Source organism: Antechinus flavipes, chromosome X (assembly GCF_016432865.1).
Source record: "Antechinus flavipes isolate AdamAnt ecotype Samford, QLD, Australia chromosome X, AdamAnt_v2, whole genome shotgun sequence".
NCBI lineage: Eukaryota > Metazoa > Chordata > Mammalia > Dasyuromorphia > Dasyuridae > Antechinus > Antechinus flavipes.
In genome coordinates this window covers 17,002,547-17,019,095 of record NC_067404.1, presented here as the reverse complement: position 1 = coordinate 17,019,095, position 16,549 = coordinate 17,002,547, and the positions used below count along the sequence as shown (strand labels likewise).

The 16,549-nt window shown below is 40.7% G+C and overlaps 1 protein-coding gene across 2 annotated transcripts in view; it reads left to right on the top strand.

Annotated features, from left to right (window-relative positions):
* The window catches only part of TBC1D8B (TBC1 domain family member 8B), a 46,411-nt gene extending 30,323 nt beyond the window's left edge, over positions 1-16,088 (top strand). The window contains exons 16-19 of one of the 2 annotated variants that reach the window (XM_051968801.1): positions 2,193-2,276; positions 3,367-3,423; positions 9,005-9,102; positions 13,321-16,088. In XM_051968801.1, coding sequence (XP_051824761.1) covers positions 2,193-2,276; positions 3,367-3,423; positions 9,005-9,102; positions 13,321-13,698 — 617 coding nt within the window. In that variant the 3' untranslated portion in view covers positions 13,699-16,088. The remainder of the gene's footprint in view (positions 1-2,192; positions 2,277-3,366; positions 3,424-9,004; positions 9,103-13,320) is intronic. The other variant, XM_051968802.1, reaches the window with a different exon arrangement.
* Positions 16,089-16,549: the final 461 nt, after the last annotated feature.

Sequence of the window (16,549 nt, the reverse complement as noted above, 5' to 3'; positions counted from 1 at the left end):
ATTAACACTATTTTGCTGATATCATCAATATTGTGAATTCTGCTGAGTAGTAATAGCTGGTATTTATATAGCCACATATATATATGTATATATATTAAAATTGATATAATCATTATTTTGCTGATATTGGCAATTTTGTAAATTCTGCTGATCTTCACAACAGCGGTGGGAGGAAGATCTGGTTGTTGTCGCTATTTTAGAGGTGAGCAAACTGAGTCTTAGAAAAGTTAAATGACGTAGTCCAAGGCCACACAAGCAGCAAGCAATAGAGCCGGGATATGAATTTGGGTCTAATGCCTTTTCTACTCTGCTACCCAAACCAACATTCAAAAACAAAAACAAAAACCAAGCCATTTTAGTTCCAATGCTGAATTGCATTGAAATTCAACTGGAATAGAAAATGGTATCCATTTGGCATGCTGGATTTCTGACCAGCATTGTGTGAAGCGTTCAGTACCGTGTCATGTGCTTTTTGAAAGCACCTGAATAAACCCCAGAGAAGAAAGCTCCCCTCCATGCCATGGGGCTTTAGCAAGCAGCAGCGATGGTCTTTCAGGGGAGTGATGGAAAACCGTGTTCCCTAGAAACTCCAGCCTCCTGACAAAGCACTTCTGAAAAGCTTTGACCTGTATAATTAGTTTTCTCAGCTCTAGCATCAGTGCTATGATTATTCTTCCCAATCTTTTCTTTTTAAATAAAAAGACCTGCTGCGTAAACACACTGTCTGAATACCCTCTTTCAGCATTCATTGTCACTTTCAGAGGCTTGTTTTACTCAGCTTTATTTCAGAAGAGTCATTGATGGAGAGCAGGAAGGGATCTTGGAGGCCATCTAATAGAACCGATGCATTTTCCAGACAAGGGAAAACCAAAAGCCGGCAAGGGGATGGGACTCGGCCAAGATTACCCAGAGGATCCTGGATCTAGAACTAGAAGTGATCCCAGAGGCCATCTAGGGAAATCTCACTTTACAGGGAAGGGAACTGAGGCCCAGGGAGGGGAAGGTACTTAATCAAGGTCACCTAGGTCCTCTGACTCTGGGCAGTGGTGGATGGAGCTCACCAGGCCTGGAGTCAGGAAGATTCACCTTTCTTAGTTCAAATGAGGCCTCAGATACTTCTTAGCTGTGTGACCCTTGGGCAAGTCACTTCACCCTGTTTGCCTCAGTTTCCTCATCTGTAAAATGAGCTAGGGAAGGAAATGACCAATCATTTCAGTAGCTCTGCCAAGAAAATCCCAAATGGGGTCACAAGAGTCAAATATCACTGAAAATGACTAAATAGCAACCACCTCTGACTAGAGATAATTCTCTTTCTACCATGCGAGCTGATAATTTTTTTCTCCAACATTAGACCAATATTGTGTTCATCAGTTTAGTTATGGAGGGAGACTTTGTGAGTGTCTCTGTCTAGGATAGTGTTTTCAGAGACTTCCATTGAAATGCCGTCTTTGTCACGTACTTCAGCTAGTGCTATTTCATGGACACTTGCAAAGACAGTCCCTGCTTTGCTTTGGGCTTCAGTAGGACTGAATGGAGCCTGGTTCCTACTGGTTTGGGGGTATTGCCACATTTCCTCTCAGTAGCTCTTTTTCTTTAACACAAACTAGCTCTGCGGCTCCCTTGACAGAGAAATGGTAGTGCTAGTGACTTTAGGCAAGTGATCTGATCTTCTCTGAGCTTTAGTTACTGTAAAGAGGAAGGCTGAACCAGATGACTTCACAAGGTCCCTCCTAGCTCTAGATCAGGGATTCTGTGAGTAAACACAGACAAATAATTTCACATCTCTGGACCTCAGAATTCTCCTATGTAAGAGGGAGGGGGTTAAACTACATCCCTATGAGGTCCCTTCTAGCTATAGATTTATCTAGGATCCTGTGGGTGATTTCCTCTCTGTTGGCCCCATTTTCCTCCTCTGTAAAAGGAGGGTGTTGAATTGGTCAGCCTATGAGGATATTTTCAGTTCTAGATCAACAAAGAATCTGCTGTGATTTCCCCTCCCTAAACCTGTTTCCTCCTCTATTAAAGACAAAGGTTGGGCCAACTGACCTCAGAGGTCCTTTTTTACAGCTCTCAAACTGAGAAACTATATTTGCCCAGAGGTATAGAACACTAGCTCTCTCATCCCATACTCCCGACCTTCTGATTCAACTTTTCACCACGAATCCCATATGACTTGGGTTGTTTCTTTCCAGCTTTTACTGAAGTGGAGTCCGTGAGCCCTTCAAAAGGAGATCACCTTTCTGAGGACGAACTTCTTCGTTTCAGCCAGTTACATGGTAAATGGGCGTTCCAAAGTTTGGTCTCGCTAATGGAGATCAATCAGGCTCGGGGGCCTTCTCAACTTGATTGTTGGAGGCCTTCCCTTCATATACAACTCATGATTTAGGCATCTGGATATTCACTAAATCTTTGACTGATTCCTGAAACACAAAGTTTAGTTTAGTAAACTGTCTTATCTTAATTAGGCAGAAAATCCTTTTTTGTTTCAGCCTTCATTGATGTGAAAGTTTGTAAAAATGTATCTCATTTTTTTTTGCCTGACTAAACATATTTATTGCAAGGGTTTAGTTCTTTCTTTTTCAGTGATCAAGATTGGGGTGGGGTATGGGGGGAGCAGAGAGAAGACAAATTTTTTTTCATTGAAAAAATATATTTAAAAATGCATCCATTGCCTTTTTCAACTTTAGAATACTATAACTAGTACATGGGATGATCATGGATCAGTTAGTGCACTGTACGTAAGGGTTAGGGATAGAATGAAAAGTCAAAAACAGTCTCCCTGCCCTCAAGAAGCTCATCATCTCATCTTTGTGTGTCTGAGACAAGTCATTGTGAATCTGAATTTTTATTTTATTGGTTGAAAAGGCTGCATGGTGGAGTGGTGGAGTGGATGAGAAGCCTGGAAGACCCAGGCTCTGTAACCCTGGGAAATTCACCTCATCTCTCAGCTCCCCGGGAAACTCTAAGAGCAGGTGTCCATCTGCATTGACAGGGAATTTCCTCCCCAGCAGTTCCTATACCAATGAGATCACAAGTCTGATCGGAAAACAAAATGGTAGATGAGTTTGGATGAGATATGTAGTAGCCCTTTTAAAGTCTTGGCCTTTTGGTTTGCTTTTTAATTAACCCCGTGATAGGACCTTTTTGCTTTTCCCCAAAACTCAGTAAGATGGGGCAGTAGGCTCTATTAGCCAATGACTTGACTTTAGGACACCAGAGCTCTTGCATGGTTCTTCCGTCACAGCGTCAGGTTATTTCAACCAAAATTGAATATTGCTTTGCATATGACAAAGCTGCGGGTTTATTTTCCAAAAGATTTGTTTAAACCAAGGAGTTTGAAGGATGTCATGTGTTCTCTTCCTCTAGTTTCCTTATCTGCCCATGGACAGGAAGTAGGATCAGCGAAAGGCAGACCAGAGAAAGGTAACAAACGAGCCATTGGGAGTTCTTCATTTCCTTGCTGTGTCCAAAGTCACAGCAACGAGTTACCAGTGCCACCTATTCTGATGCAGCCGTTACTTGTCAGCGTGGGGACTGTGGTCTCACTTTGTTATCTTCTGCAAGAATTCTCTGATACGGTGGAAAGAGATTGATCAGGGAGGAGACGGATCAGCCACTTTAGTGCTTTATGTTCAGAATTCAGATGAAACTAACAGTTAACAAAAAAAGGTTTACTTAACCATAACATGAAAACAACTGAAGGGCACATCATTGATTCAGCTGCACAGAGCTTCCTTGCCTCTTTATTAGGTAGGCATGCTGGTCTAGTGGGCAAAAGCCTGAGGGAGGATTGATTCCTCATGGGCTGGCTCTTATACTTAGGCCAGTGGGAAACAGCATCAATGGGTGGCTGTGCTTGAGGCTGCTTCCTCTATGCAAAATACTGTTGCTGCCACACTTAGATTTTTTTTTGCGTGGCATTTGGGATTAAGTGACTTGCCTAATGTCCTACAGTAAGTTTTAAGTGTAGGCTAGATTTGAACTCAGGTCCTCTAGACCTGGTGCTCTATCCACTGTGTCATCTAGCTGCCCCACTCTTAGATACTTTTGTCTTCCTACCTGTGTGCTCCTTATAGTCCTCTTTGCTGCCTTATCATCACCTCTTGCCCTTCTCAGGCTTTGTCTAGAGTTCTTTGCTTTTTGGTCTCCACTCTCCCTTGGTGATCTGAGCAGCTCATATAGGTTCAAAATTTTCCAATCCTCTCTTCCAAATTCTTAGCTTTTAAGCTTTAGTCTTCTAAAGTCCAGCTTCACCTAATCAATTCATTTTTGTTTATTTCCTCCTGGAGCATCTTAAGCTCAGTATGAGCAAAATGGAACTTAAGAGCTTCCCGCACTAAACCTGCTCCTTTCACTTTCTGCCTTATTTCCACTGGAGACACTACCACTTCCTAGTTACCGAGTTTGGGCCCCGGCATTGTCCATCCCTTTTATGTAGCCAGGTGCGAGCAGTATCTCCCTTTGGCTCTCATGTCACCAGAACTATTATAATAGTCTCCCAACTGATCTCTCCATTTCTAGCCTCTCTGATCTCCCATCCATCCCATCCAGTTTCCAAAAGAACCTTCCTTAGATGTAGCTCTCTACATGTCATCCCCTGCTCAAATGATTCTCCATTGCTTCGAGATAAAATACAAGCTCTTTGTGCTCAGGCCCTCTTCCGTCAGGTTCCCACCCGGAACCATACCTAGGTTAGGGTAAATTGAACTTGATCGACTTAAATTGATGTCAAATGTAGCTAGAGCAGAACGACTGAGGCTGGAGGGGATGAAATGGGAAGGAAGAATAGGAAAGCCAACACTTTGGGCTCTTCTGTTTCATGGGATGTGTCCAAAAGTGCCTTTTCCCTGGATACAGGCCCTTTCTCTTGTGGGACAGACCTCCCTAAGGACAGCAAGAAGAGATAGGTCCTAGGGCTGTCTACACATACTGGTACTGGGGAGAATCTATATTTGGCCTCGCAGAGTACACACACGGAGAAGTAAGACTACTTATGCTCCTCCTGGATCAGGTTTCCCACTCTTAACTTCCTTCAGGCCTTGGGGGTGTTAGGCCTTTGCTGATCCAAGTCTAGAGAAGAGCCTCATGAAGTAGAAAAAATGGGTACCCGGGGTCACGAGAGCATCCTGACATGGAGAGTGGTGATAGAGGAAAGAATCTGGTGGGTAGAAAAGGATGCCGATCCTTCCATCCCACCCTACCCCCAAAATACCTTTCTAAGTAGCCATGTTTGCTTAGCTGGTATCTATCTAGGAAAAGTAGTTAAATAATATTTCTCCCATGATGTTCTTCCCTTTCACAACCAAACTTCTAGTAAAATCTCTTAACACTCCTTGTCTTCACTGTTTCTCTTCTTACTCATTTCTCAATCCCTTGCAGTCTGATCACTGTTTGCTTTTACACCACATTGTGAGAATGTGTTTACAGTCATTGTGAGAATGACTCCCCCCACCCTCCCACAGGATTGAAACTTCCCTTGTAAAGAAGAAAAATATTTAGGGAAAACACCCAATATAGTGAACTCATCTGATGCTCTAGCTCAGGGATGTTCTATTCAAATAGAAACCACGGCTCTTAATCCGTATGTAAAGATCTCTACAAATGGCATATTGACTTGGTAGCACTATTTATGCTTTATTATCTTTTTGTTCAATTTTTGAACTATTTATGCTTTATTATCTTTTTGTTCAATATTTCCAATTATATCAGTAATACATACAGAGTTGTGACCTGTGGGCTGCACGTTTGATGCTTCAGTAGTGTACAACACTCTGCCCTAGTACTCCTCCACCTCTGCGGAGAGGAAGAAGATATATTTCATTATCTGTTTTTTAGTATCATGATTGGTTTTTTAGTTATGCAAGTGACTTTTCATTAATGTTGTTGTCATCTTTGTTTTGTTTATCTGGTTCTGCTCCCTTTACTCCTTTTACTTCAATGAGTCCTTTGTTTCTCTACAATAGTCATACTTGTCATTTTGTATTGTGTGGTGATCTTCCATTGTATTCATGTACCACGGTCCCATCATATGCTTGTTTCAGAATATCTCGTCTTTTGGGAGAATAGAAGCTCCTTGAGGGCAGGCTATTTTTGTCTTGATATCTATGTCACCTACCAGAATTCCTTGCACACTGTAGATGCTTAATAATTTTTTATCAACTTTAACAAAATGAGTGAAATCTAAGAACTTAGTAGCTAAGATTAAGGAGATTATTTTAAAACTCGGAGAAAAGATTCCCCAAGATCCTATTGGACAGAGTCTGCCAGGGAAGAGGCCCAGAAGAATAGAGGCTCAACAAAAGAAAACTGGCTGTCCAAACCTGAAAGATATGATATGAAAAACATGAGATTTGACTGAAGTCGCATCACAGGGACTTCTCGTAAAACCTTAGATTCAAAAAGCACAGGTGAACAATGGAAGAAGCTATGACTAAAAAAGAATACAGAAGAATGGCTAGACCTGTTAGGAAGAGGAGAGCCCAGAATAAGCTAAAGTTTCTAAACCATGTTAGGGTTGGCCAAAACAGACCTTCTATTTCCTGGGGGTTTAGGCTTCATTATATTCTGGGAGAGATGAATAGCTTTTAAAAGCTCTAGAGGGCCTTATCACAACTCTCATTCCCAATTATGTCGGTTCCAACAGAACAAGAGCCCTGGCTACCTCCTCCTCAGGTTTCTAGGGAAACCTTCGTAAGATTAGTGGGGTTCTTCTAATGCTATTATCTTGAACCCCCATTCCAGTGTATTTTCCCTAATATCAATGATTGCTTACATTGAGTTTCTCAGATCATTGCTTGATCCCAGTGATTAGTGACCCAGTATCATTTAAGCAATTAACAGAAATTAGCTTTTGCAAAGAGATATTTAACGAGAAGATAGGGCAAAAACCAGAAGTATAAAACATCTCCTTCCCCAAGTAGGGGAACCACCCTCTCACCTATATTGTCCCCAGCTAGAATAGGCCCAAACTTAAAATGTTTGCCACAAAGCATTTGCCTCACCAAGTTTATTTCCAAATGTGACATAGTCAACAAAATCTGTCTAGAAAACAATATCCTAGCTGCTGCATTCAAGTCTGACTGACTCTTGTAAGCTGCTTGGAGCTTTGCTTACTAAGTTTGACTATCTGAAAACTCTAGAATAGATTTTTGTTGCTGTCCTTCCCATAGCTCCCTCTTCTGGCCCTTTGAAATTCACAGGGTTGTATCTAGTCCGTGTGGCATTCAATATTCTTTCCACCTAAGGCAGGAAAGAAGATAAATATTGGGAACAGAAGCAGGTTATGTGCCCATGACTTCATGTCAATCTGGGTGGGGAGATTAAGACATTGCTGTCCTGTCTCCCTCTCCTCTTTTTCTCCTTCCCTCTGCTTCCCTTCTCCTCTCCTCTCTCTTTCTCTTCTTTTCTCTCCCTTCATACTATCTGGAGGCTTACAACAATCCTTGCCTCCTTACTAGAATGAGGCTAGACAGGAAAAGGAAGAGAGACTTTTTTTTGACTGGTTAATACCTTTTTAATGCATGCTTGATTCTGTCTCAGAAGCCTGGCAAATGACATTTAGCTACTAAATGGGTAGTAAACAGGAATCAGCCACAGTTTAACCATATATGTTCTCAACTGAAACACTGGGCCCTTCCATTCCACTTGATCAGGAACATCCTGGAGCCAGCTTACCAAATGTGCATTTTCCCAAGACTCGTCATGGGCAAGTCTCCCCACACAGAAGGAAAAACAAGGAAGAAAGAGGTCCACTCCTTGAAGTGGAGGAGATGTTGAACATTGGAGAAAAAGCAGAGCTATTCAACTGCTCTTCTGCCTCCAGCTTCTCTTGTCAAGCAGAGTGATCTGCAAGGTGGAAGGGGTTGAGAGAATCAGAGCTAGTAAGAGAGTACCTACTAACTGTCATTGAGTCAGACCCTCTGGCCTAGAAAAATTACCCTCTTAAGTGCTAAAGGACCACATAGATAGAATTCTAATCGTTTTATTATTAGTCATCTTTGTAGTTTCCACAAAGATGGGGCTCTCATCCCAATTCTTAAAAAGGGAAATTCTGCAAACTATCCACGAACTTGACTTCAAACCCAGGTCAAGCTCGGTAACTGAATATTAGGAAACTTTGCCAACTCTCTGAAATCAAAGTAGTATTTCCTCTGAGCGGGGATTGAGCTCACCAAGAATAAATTTTTTTTCTTTGATAAAATTTCTAGCCAGGCAGATCAGGAGAATGCGGTAGATATAATGTATCTTAATTTCAGCACATTATTTGATCATTTGGGCAATTTTACTCAAGTCCCAGTAGACAAGATGGAGAAATATAGTCTAAATATTTGTTGACTTTAGAACTAGTTGAACAGATACAAAGTGAATTACTTAGTAAACCAGTATTGACTTGAAGCAAGGTCTCTAGTAAAATGGCACGGATCTTTGTTTTTGTTTTTTTTAAATATTAGAGCTTTTTATTTTCAAAATATATGCATAGATAGTTTCCAACATTCAATCTTGCCAAACCTTGTGTTCCAAATTTTTTTCTCCTTTCCTTCCCCCCACCCCTTACTCTAGACAGCAAGTAACCCAATAGTTAAACATGTGCAAATCTTCTATACATACTTCCACAATTATCATGCTACACAGAAAAAAAATCAGATCAAAAAGAGGAAAAAAAGAGAAAGAAAACAAAATGCAAGTAAATAACAAAAAAGTGAAAATACTATGTTGTGATCCACACTCAGTCTCCACCGTCCTCTCTCTGGTTGCAGATGGCTCTCTTCATCACAAGACCATTGGAACTTTTGGCCCTATTTTGATCAAGGTTTTTATTAATGACTTTGTTAAAGATAACGATGGTACACTTTTCAAATTCCAATACTAAAAAAAAGTAAAAACGACCCAGTTCAGCAACAGCCGATTTCAAATTGTTGTAGTAGCAACGACAGTTCATCTTCTTACTTGGGTCTATGTATAGTGGTAGATTGTTCATAACAAAGTTGTTTCTGTTCTCATTCAGGCAAGGGCAAAGTCGATGTTCAGGAGTATCTAAAGCAATGGCAAGATGAACTTCTCAAAAAAGAAGAAAACATTAAGGATTTACCCAGAATGAATCAGGTAGTTTCAAAAGCCTTATTTTCTTATGAGTGTGAATGTGTGTTAGCCTGAGTTGTACATACTTATATAACATGCTGTGTGTTATGTTTCCACAAGCACCAAATGAGGCTGGAGGAGTGGGCCCTGATGAGTTCTGCCAATAACATTCAGCTATGTCTAGAAATGGAGTTTTCTTGAAGATGATTGGTCAAGCAAATTTGAACTATTGTTAAGACTAATTCATAGACCTTTGGTGTATCTCTAGGGCACCATTCATAACATAACAGATTTGGTTGCCTCCTTTCTGAGTATTAGACTCAATTACAGGTTGGTCATATTAACTTTCAGATGGCCTTTTTCTATGATTTGTCATGGCCACAAAATGGTAAAATAGTGGTAATGTGTTAGCTCTTAGAATAACTTATACTCAGATGTCCCTCTGCCTTCTCCTGCTTTCAGCTGTGTCAGGCTCATGTATTTTATACTGGTTTTATTATGATGACTGTCAAGCTGTATATAATTCTGAGCCCTCCACTCCCCTTCACACATACATGAGTAGTATTCCCATTTTCTCCAAACTAAACTAAAATCTGGCAGCCCTACATTGGTATAGATTGACTATCACCAAAATAAGCAGGGTCTTCAAATTTTGAGTTCTTTCCTGCAGATCAGATGATTTGAAGCCTCCACTATATTTTGAGAAGAATCAAATTCTATGAATCTGATGGCCCAGAGTCACACAATGTCAGAATTGGAAGTCTTCAGCAGCCATCCACTCCTGAAAGGCAATTCCTTCTGTGACAAAAATGGCAAGCTTTTGCTAGAAGCCCCCAGTGAAGGGAAATCTCCCGCTTTCCAATACAGTCATTTTTTGAGTGGTGCTAATTGTTAAGAAGGTTTTTGTTTTGCATCTTTGCACCCTCCATCCCTCCTCCCGGGGCAGGAGATATAGCAGGAAATGATTAATGTTAAAATAAAAAGCATCAGTAAAACTTATTATTTTAAGTCTGTGTGTGTGTGTGTGTGTGTGTGTGTGTGTGTGTGTGGTTAATTGCATTCATCTCTTCCATTAGAATATGAGCTCTTTGAAATCAGAGACTGTTTTTGCCTTCCTTTTTATTCCCAGCACTTAGCACAGTGCCTGGCACATAGTAAGCACTTGATAAATGTATAAAAGACCATGTGGTGTAGGAGATGGGATTTAAACCAGGTCTTCCTGGCTGGATTCCTAGCTCTGACCTTCTTGACAGTATGGCCCTGGTCAAATCACCTAACTTCTCAGTGCCCTAAACAAGTCTCTAAATTGCAGGAAAGGTACCGAGCAATTTCATATGAGTATTTAGTACTCACAATTCTACTGAACTTTTCCCAACTCTGTAATTTTTGTATCAGGCATACCTTCCCCGAGCTATAGTCTGGTCCTGGTTTTTAATCTCGCCAAGTCTCAACGATACCTCTGAGTCAGATTTGCCTCTTTGGTTTAGGTCCCTTGAGTTCCTCTTGTTTGCTGCCAGTATTTTAGGCCTTTGTCTAAAGGCAATCTGGGCCTAGATTTTAATTACTTGCTCCTTTCTTGGATTTTTCTCCTCTAAACTTCCGGATGTCTCACCAACTTTCCTTCGTTCTACCTTGCATAAATGAACCAACGAAAAAAGCAGTGATTTCAGTGCCAAGTACTGAGGCCACAAATAGAAATGCAAAACAGTCTCTGATCCCAAGGAGCTCACAGCCTAATTGGAGGAGCCATCATACAAGGGAGGTAGCAGCTGGGGTGCAGGTGGCAAGACCCAAGGCCCCTTAATGTGCAGCAGTGAAGCAGATGGCAATACATCTTCTATTGTGCCATTTCCATTGATCACAACTTCCGTGTGACATCATTCAGGACCTGATTTCTGGGGTCCTTAGGAGCTGTGGCTCTTGAGGACGCAAGGATTGCATACTCTTCGGTATTTTTGGCTTAGTGGGTGGATGCAAACAGTCTTCTTCCTCCTCCTGTCTTTGTAGTTTAAATCCCATTTGAGTAGATTTGCAAGACTCTAGACATATGCATTCTTTAAAAAAAAAAAACATTTTTAAAGTTCTGAATTTAATAAACATGAAAAAGCCCATGAATTTTCCATATACAAAGTGGAACAGAAAAAGAGGATTATACATGAAGCCTTGAATCTATCACATAAAAAGTTGCTTTTTTGTTTGTTTCCCCCCAAACTTTCTTCTCTTTTCATTTTTAAGATGCCTCAGTGAGCTTCTTTTTCGGCAATAATATTATTATTACTAGCACCTCCTTCATCCCAACCTTGCCCTCAAATCAAAAGAGAAAAACCCAATCCTTATAACAAATATGTATAATCGGCACTGACCGTGGCCCAAAAGTGGGTCTCATTCTCTACCCTAAGTCCATCATCTTTTTATCTCAGGAAGTGCTAGCCTGCCTCCTCATTGGGTCTCCCGGAATCATAATTGGTCATTGCCTTGATCGAAGTTCTAAAGTCTTTTGATTTTTTTTAAGTGGTATTATTTTTGTATAACTTGTTCTCCTGGTTCTGCTCAATCAATTCTGCCTCAGTTCATACAAGCCTTCTCAGGGCAGACAAGTATAATTCTTACCAACCCAATCTTTCTAACCAGGAACCTGTCATGCTTTCATGTTGTTGTCATGGTTCCATTGGCGAGACGTTATCATCCAAACCAACTGTTCCCTTTCAAACTCTCTTTTCCCCGCTTCTTGCCTATGCCTTCAGTACCTCCTGTTGCATTCTGTAATCACTGCCACTTTCCGAATGGAAACCATGAGAATGAGATGAGTGGGAACTCTCTTTTTTTTTTAAAAACGCAGAGTTAGGGTGCTCTTATGAGTTGCCTTTTGACAAATAAACTTCGGCAGGAATTCTCTGTCACTGGAATCATTAGTTAACATTCACAAATGATATAAAAATGCCTATAGCTCATCTCCTTTCTTAGTGCCTCCTAATGTCTCCCGACTCCACCCACAATCTTCATAAAAAGGATACTTATTTGTGCAAAGGTATTTATAGCTGTATGGAATAGGGAGAAACTGGAAGGAAGCCCAATGCCCCGCCGCTGGGGAAAGGCCAAGCCAACTCTGGCACGTCACTGTTATGGAGACTATATCACCATGAACAATAACAAATGCACAGAGGATAGAGACATCTGGAAACGTCTGTACAAAAATATTGTGGCCTGAAAAGAGCAGAACACACCCAGTGAAACTATGCATGGTTGTATATATCTATTCCAATTTATATTCAGAAGGCTCAGGAAAAAGTTGAAGCGTTAGTAGCTGAGAAGTTACTCTTGTGAGTATTTCGAGGGAAATTTTTTTTTTTTATCGCTCAGTTGATTAAGCACAACATTCTTTAAAAAGTTATCGTTCACTCTACCAGACAAATTCGTGGTCATTTTTTCTTCCAAACGTGCTGGTTAATGACAGCGTGTTTGTGCTGGGCATTTGGGGAAGTTAGAGAAAGACTTTCATCCTGTTGCTAAGGCATGATTTCCATGGAGTTTCACAAAATACCTGCTATGTATGTAATAGGGGATTTCATTGATGCCTATTGATTGGACTAATATGCTTCTCCCCTTCCCCCCCACTTCTGCTCTGGAATATTTACTTCCTGTGGGTGGAGCCTGTTTCATTTTTGTCTTAGTGCCTTAGAGTGGTGCCGTCACGGTTGATATTTCCTAAATGTGAAGCACCAGCTGACAACCATCCATGGAGGAGTAAGAGGAAAATATATGGGAGACATCAGTTTCTATCTTTTAGCAGACAGGCTTCTCTGAAATTTTCCAATTTGTGACTCAGCTTTTATTGACAACTGGTTTTTGATACCATAATCATTTCTCCCCCTCCCAATTGAAGGGCCTCTTTATAATAAAGAAAAGCAGTTAAAACTGACTAACTAAATAAGCATATCTGACAGTGGACGCCACAGTCCACTTTTGTGTTCTTTTACCTTCTGACTGAGAGTAGAGAAACAGGTTTCGCCACCGGTTCTCCAAAACCAGGATTGATTATTGCAAGTAATCCAAGACTGACTGCCTGTAAACAGTGTTCACGTTACTCTTATTTTCCCCATCTTCGCTGTGATGGTGAGAGATCTCTAATCGGCGATTCTATTTGGGTAGAACTTCGTGTTCTACAAAGTTCACTTCTCATAAATGCACTTCCCCAAATAAGGGTGGGATATTCTGTTGACATGTCTATTTTGTGTCTCCTAGGTACAATTTATTCAGCTCTCGAAGACCTTTTATAACTTGTTCCATGGGCATCCTGAAGAAGAAGAGTTATACCAGGCCATCGCGATTGTGACCAACCTCTTGCTCAGGATGGAAGAAGTGGGGAGGAAGCTGCATGGCACAACGTCCCCTGCCAAAGAGAAGACCACAGAGGACCCTGGCAGCACCTCTCAGACCGCTGGGGCAGCAAAGGAACCCTCGCCACGAGAAGAATACCAGTGGTCTTTTGCTTTCGAGCAGATCCTCGCATCATTATTAAATGAGCCTGTCATAGTTAGGTTTTTTGAAAAACCAGTCGATGTCCAAGCCAAGTTAGCAGATGCAAAAGCCTCCCAGCTGAGTTCCAGAACCAGGGTGTAATTTACCAGCACGGAATCCGTTTTTACCAAGGATTGCCCAAAGTTTACCAGGGGCCATCCACCTCGTTCCCTGTGATCCCTGGGAGCAAACCTCAGGGATTTAGCTATATGTGGCACAGATGTGTTTGAAGGAAACTAAGGTACCCCAAAGCACAATCGCATTCTTCTTTATAATAGTCTTAACTTTTCAAATTCATGATGACGAGCACTTTTTATATAACATTTTACTTCATCTGCACTATCTTAAGAAATCTTGTTCGGATCACCCCTAGAGGGCACCACCAAACCACTCAGTTTAAAAAAAAAAAAAAAAGACTAGTAGTTACCTATGAAATAGTGTTGAAACGTTCATGTTTACTGTTGTGTTTGGATACTAGTGTTGCTGCTTTGTCAAATTGACAGGCCCTTGTTTTGAGTCCGTATATGTGCCTCAGTCTTGTGTAGATGTTAAAGTGCTTTAAGAGAATAGAGCCCTTTGAGCCTTAATTGTCCAAGGAATATTGCCATTTGGAGGCTTTGTGTCCAAGTCTTAACTTCGTGACTATTATGAATTAATTTTTTTAGTTCTCCAATATTCTGATGGCTCTGGAGGGACTTCCAACATCAGTCCAGGTACAGAAGCCATCTCTGTTCCTTCCTGCATCCTTCTCCTCCTCTATGGCAGTGTGGCACAATGGACAAAGAGTTGAACTACGAGCCAGAAGTCTTCCTCTGACTCATACTAGCTATGTGACCCCGGGCAAGTCACTTAATCCCTTAATATTGGTGAAGGGGCTTTCCTTGCTTGGGAGTTCCCTAGACCAGTAAAATAACAGGTATCTATCCTATGCCCCTTCCCTCCCAGTCTGTTTCAGGTCTTGAAGCCCAGCATTGATTTCCCATGAGCATGGAATGGAGAGGAGGAAGACACTAGTTTTTTTTGTTGTTTTTATGTAAGGGCTAAAGAGGCTGTCTCAGGAAACATCTGGGAGTCTAGCCTCTTAGAGGAGTTTGCACTTTGCTGATTACAAAGGGGAGCTCATAAGAGTTATTCTCCTGCTTTTGTGTATATAAGCTAACAGAAATTATCACCAGATGTATCTGAGGGGACATGGAATATTCGACATCTGTATATTCTACATCTGTTCTCTAGGCAAAGACCCATCACATTAGTTATGTGACATCTTCTTTTTTCTTCCATACAATAAAGGAATTGGACCAAATGATCTCTATATGGGGTCCTTTGAGCTCTGAGATTCTAGGATTGCTGCTAATAAAGATGAAGAATTTCCTTCTCCCCCACAAATTGTGTTTTCTACCTTTTGTTTTTACATCCCTTACATTTGCTGATAAATCCCCTCTTCCCTCACTCGGAACTGTCCCTTATAATGAAGAAAAAAAGCTCCACAAAATGAATCCATATAAAATCGCCAGTTTGTATTTAAAAAAAATTACCAGCATCCACTTCAAACATTGGACTCTTACCAGATGAACTTAGACAGTCTCAGATTATGCAGCTTTGAGTTTGGAGAAAGAAAACCCTTTGAAATCTGAAAGATCAAAGCTGTGCTCATCCTATCTTTCCTGCTTCCCGGCTCTGAACAGACTCATTCTTTTGTAATTAATCATTAGAATGATATCTCTTCGAAGACCATCGCTCTTAGCTATTTCACACATTTGAAGGACAAAAAAGAAACACACTACTATTAATAACTTTCTATAATGTTTTAAGGTATGCCAAATGCTTTGTGTAGATTTTTCAATTAGGCCTCAGAAAAAAAAATCCGTAGGAGGTTAGTGCTGCAGATCATATCTCCATTTTTTACACGACAAGATTGAGACTCGGAGATATGCCCCCATAGCAACAGACACTCAGATTCCAGGTCTTCCCGACTCCCATCCCAGTGCTCTGTCCACTAGGCCATGTGGCATCTGATTAGGGTACTGGTGTGGCTCAAGTCAATCCTTACTACACGGGGCCATAAACTAGAGTGTTTTAATAGTAAAATATCTCCTGTTCAGGAAGGTTCGATTTTTGAATAAGTAGCATTCAGATCTATTTGTTGTTGATTAGACTCTCGAATAAGTCGCTAGTCTATGGAAAATCCCCTTAGTTTGATCTGTGATAACCACCTTTCAAACATGATCAGCACTGGCTTACCCAAGTAGTTGCGGCTTAGAGATGAACGATCTGGGTAAGTTGGCTTTGCCTTCCTGCACGAGTATGGTTTGTTAAAACATCCTCAGCCTTCGGAATCCTTCCCCAAGATGAGTATTAACAATGAGTGTTAAATTGACCTTGTCGGATGCACACGGTGTTGTAGATATCTGTGATGTAGCAGGCCTTACCATATATATCTTCATTGAATTTTTTTGTCAATTGTCTTTGCAAAAATAAAACAAAACAAAAGATCCAGTGTTAAAAAGAGCATCTATTCAGACTTGTTATAATGATGAACCTTATGAAAAATTGCTGTGGATTATCTTTTAGTCTAGATTCTTTTGGAATTGAATACTTGAAGACATTCCAGGAGGGAAGAGATTACAAATGCAAGTTTAAAGGGCATGTAGCATATTTTTGGAGTTTGTGTGAGCAGTATGTTGAGCAAAGTACAATAGGGGAAGCTTAGAACGTTACAGCTAAACTTATGCAGAAAACCTTATTAAATCTGTTATTTAAAATAACATTAGCTGTCTTTATTAGACTTCATGTGCATTGATCATTTAAAAGCAGAAAAATTGGTGTTCTCTGTGGTTATTGGGTATGTATACACATAATATATAATCTATGCACATAATATATAATCTTTAGTTTTGGTGAAAAGAGCTTTGGGTCTAGACTTAGAGGACCTGAGTTTGAATCTCCCCTCTGA